This window comes from Carcharodon carcharias, chromosome 18 (genome assembly GCF_017639515.1).
Source record: "Carcharodon carcharias isolate sCarCar2 chromosome 18, sCarCar2.pri, whole genome shotgun sequence".
Lineage (NCBI taxonomy): Eukaryota > Metazoa > Chordata > Chondrichthyes > Lamniformes > Lamnidae > Carcharodon > Carcharodon carcharias.
The window spans coordinates 25,010,004-25,014,406 of NC_054484.1; the positions used below are offsets into that span (position 1 = coordinate 25,010,004).

The window sequence follows — 4,403 nt, forward strand, 5'->3', positions numbered from 1 at the left end:
TAAGGCAGAGGTAGATAGATTCTTGTTAGGAAAGGGAATCAAAGGTTATCGGGGTTAGATGGGAATGTGGAAAGAAGATCAGTCATGATCTTATTGAATGGGAGAGCAGGCTCGAGGGGACGAATGGTCTACTCCTGTTCCTATTTCCTATGTTCTTAGGTTGAACTTGCATGTTAGCTTTTTGGGATTCATGCACAAGAACTCCCAAATCCCTCTGTGCTGCAGCCTTCTGCAGTCTTTCTCCATTTAAATAATATTCTGTTCCTATATTCTTCCTGCCAAAGTGCATAACCTCACATTTTCCCATAGTATATTCCATTTGCCAAGTTTTTGCCCACTCACTTAACCTGTCTATATCCCTCTGTAGACTCCTTGTGTCATCCTCACCACTTGCCTTCCCACCCATTTTTGTGTCATCCGCAAACTTGGCAATAGTACATTCACTTCTCTCATCCTAAGTCATTAATATATATTGTAAATAATTGAGGCCCCAGCACTGATCCCTGTGGCACTTCATTAGTTACAGGTTGCCTTCCCAAAAATGTCCTCCTTATCCCAACACTCTGTCTTCTATTAGTTAGCCAATCCTCTCTCCGTGCTAATATTCTATCCCCAACGCCATGGGCTCTTATCTTATTAAATAGCCTTATGTGTGGTACCTTATCGCATGCCTTTTGGAAATCCAAATATATTACATCTACTGGTCCCCCTTTATCTATCCTGCTTGATACTTTCTCAAAGAATTCTAATAAATTTGTTGGGCATGATTTCCCCTTCATGAAGTCACGTTGTCTCTGCTTGATTAGATTACGTATTTCTAAATGCTCTGCTGTAACATCCTTTATAATAGACTCCAACATTTTCCCAATGACAAAAGTTAAGCTAACTGGCCTATAATTAGCTATTTTTGGCTCCCTCCCTTTTTGAATAAGGGTGTCACATTGGCCGTTCTCCATTCCTCTGGGACTTTGCCAGGATCTAAGGATTCTTGGAAGATTATTATCACTACCTCTGTAGCTACTTCCTTTTACATCCTAAAATGCAACCCATCAGGTCCAGGGGAATTATCGGCATTTAGCCCCATTATTTTCCCTAGTACTTTTTCTCTAGTGATAGTTATTTTATTTATTTCTTCCCTCCCCAAACCCTTTTGCCCCTTGATTATTTACTGTTTTTGGAATGCTATTAGTATCTTCTACAATGAAGACTGAAGCAAAGTGTTTATTTAACTCCTCTGCCATTTCCTGGTTCCCCATTATTATTTCCCCAGCCTCATCCTCTAAGGGCCTGTACTGTGACTTCCATCTAAATGGTTCATTATGTGTAAGCAGCTCACCAGGGACTGGCTGATGGTAAATATGAGGTTTCAGGACCCTAGGTGAATCCATTTTGGAATAGTACTCATCTGGTGATAGCCCCCTCCTTCACAGAATCAGCCATGGCTGCATGGGCATGCCTCTCAGCTACCCTCCTCATCCTCCTCCATGTCAGATTCCTGAGAATGGACAGGAGCTCCCTCCTCCTCATCATCTTCCTCATCATCCTCCTCCTCAGATGTTGGATCTCTGGGCATGGCTTTTTCCCCTTCCAGATGTAGGTCCCTCCACTGCACAATACTGTGCAGCATGCAGTGAACACTGTTCAGGACACCCTTGAAGGGGAATACTGTAGAGTTCTCTCCGAGCTGTCAAGACACCAGTTTGTGAATGTGAACAGTCTGCTCTATAGTACCCCGGGTCACCGTATGAATGCAGTTATTGTTCCATTTAGGCTCAGTTTGCGGCCAGCTTAAGGGGCTCATTAGCCAACTCCTTAAAGGGGTTGTCCCCCAGAAGCCAACCGCGGATCTGTGTAGGTGGCTGAGAAAACTGAGGCAGTTGGGAACTCCTCAGGATGAATGAGTCATGGCAGCTACCAGGGTACCTTGCATAGATTTTCCGGAAACGTTTGCTGTGGTCACAAGCTACCTGAACATTCAGGGAGTGGAATGACTTTTGGTTCATGAAGATGTCCGATTAATGAGTTGAATCCTTTATGGTGATATGGGTGCAGTCGATAAACTCCTGCATCCCTGCACCTGAGGGAAGCTTGCTAATAGTGCAAACCCTTTGGCTCTCTGCATCTGAGACACCACATCCAGCGTGAAATTAATGTACCTCCCAACATGAGCAAACAAACATCAGTAACTGTCTTGACGCAATTGTGTGCGGCTGACTGTGATATTCCACATGGGTCTCCTTCTGGCCCTGGAACGAGCCTGATGCATTAAAAATCAGAGCCATGGTAACCTTCACAGCCACTGGCAGGGCCTGAGAATTGATAGACTGTGGTTCAAGATGTTGCTGTACCACACCATATGTTTCGGTGACCACTTCTCAGCTTTACCTCGGTCGCCTGCCACAATGATTTTCAGTCACATTGAGATATGACCTCTGAGGTTGATACAGCCTTACCTCAGGGTAAAACCTGCTTGTGCTCCTTCTCTTTCTCTTCCTGCTCCTCCTCCTTCCTGGTGTGCACTGCGCTGCCTCTACCCCCTAGCCTAGTGCCCTCCTTCGGGCCTCACTTTAGTCACGTTCAGTGGCCTTATGGTGCCAAAGTTTGAAGGTGCCATCTCCATTTTGTGTCTTCTCTGGAACATTCTCCTCCCAGCCACCTAAGTCAGTCGGGGCAAAGGAATTTGCATTTCCAGGTCCAACAGCTCCACACCCCCTCCCTTAGGTTAAAATCAGAAACCTGCGATTGATTTTTTGCCACTTCTGTGGCAGTTGCAACAACTTTTCAGCTTTATCTAAAGGGGTCCCTGGATCTAGTTAAGAGGATAACCTACCTCCCCAAGGAATTTGGTAAACTTTAGACCTTCTCCTGGTACGTGAAGGCAGCTGCAGTTTTATATGCAACTGCCTCTGTGAAACGCACATGCCCAAAGTGCCAAAATGTTGGGGGGGTGGGTAGATTTCAGAGGCTGGACTTCTGGATTCGGACCTCCAGTGCCATTTTGGATAAGCTGGAACCTCACTCCATCATGGCAAAAATTCAGGCCTAAGTATGGTTTCAGATGCAATGTTACCTTGCTATCCAAATTAGTAGGAAGTCCTAAGCAAGAGCACTAATTACTAAGCAGTTCAGAAAATATAATTAAGCAATATGCACTTGTATCAATCCTTATAAATGCTTTTGGTAACTTTTATTATTCCACTATTGCTAACAGGTTTCACATACAACAGAAACACCACATTCCCAGGAAAGCTGGGGTTTCGGCTACACTCAGTAACTGCAGCTAAGAAGCAAGAAATCAAGGCAAAATGGCTCACATGGGAATTCAGATCATTGGGTTTTTTCTTGGCCTCCTTGGCCTATTTGGAACATTGGTCACCACTATCTTACCACACTGGCGTAGAACAGCACACGTGGGTGCTGATATCATCACAGCCATGGAGTTCATGAAAGGACTTTGGATGGAATGTGTCTGGCAAAGTACTGGCATCTACCAGTGTCAAGTCCATCGTTCGCAGCTGGCATTGCCCCCAGACCTCCAGGCAGCTCGTGCTATGATGGTCATTTCTTGTTTGCTTTCTGCACTGGCCACTTGCATTTCCATCATGGGTATGAAATGCACCGTGTGCTTCAAGGAATCTTCATCCAAAAATAACATTGCTGTCTCAGGAGGAATCTGCTACATCCTTGCTGGCATCATGTGCCTCATTCCAGTGTCTTGGTCAACAAATGACCTAATACGAGACTTCTACAACCCAACGATTCCACCCAGAACCAAATATGAAATAGGAGAGGCTTTGTACATTGGCTTTGTGTCAACGAGCATGACGCTTATTGGTGGGACTCTCCTTTGTCTGTCCTGTTCTCAGCAGAGGAATGGCCGGCCCAACCAACTACCGGCTTCATTTGTACAGACTGCACCTCAGTGTAGGCTACCAGCTGTTTATAAGGGCAACTCAATTTCACAAACATCAGCCCCACATAGCAGTTACCGTTTACATGACTATGTGTGAGCGTAGCAAAGAGAGACTTGAATCCAAACTCTCCTTTGTTTTCATAAATCCGGATCTAGAAGTGGAATGCTTCATTTCAAAGCTCCAGGGCATATTTTATTTTACATTGTCTCTGCTCTGCACTTCGTGAAGAAACAAAACATATACAGGGAGGTTCTAATTCAATGAAAGAACCACAGGATCACAGTATTACAGTATCTTTACAGTGCAGAGGGAGGCCATGCGGCCCATCGAGTCTGTACTGGGTCTCTGAAAGAGCATTCCACCAAGTCACTTCATTTAGCAGTGGGTTTTGTGAGGGTAACATGTTTTCATTGACCTTATCTTGTGTAAAAAAAATACATTTCAATATAGCCATGTCTATACTGTAAACAGTAAATTACTGGCATTGAG

The 4,403-nt window shown here is 44.6% G+C and overlaps 1 protein-coding gene across 1 annotated transcript; it reads left to right on the forward strand.

Moving 5' to 3' along the window:
* Positions 1-3,305: 3,305 nt before the first annotated feature.
* On the forward strand, positions 3,306-4,010 carry LOC121290826 (claudin-14-like). The gene has a single exon (XM_041211808.1). It carries the CDS (start codon positions 3,306-3,308, stop codon positions 4,008-4,010), a length of 705 nt encoding a protein of 234 aa, XP_041067742.1.
* The last annotated feature ends 393 nt before the right edge of the window (positions 4,011-4,403 follow it).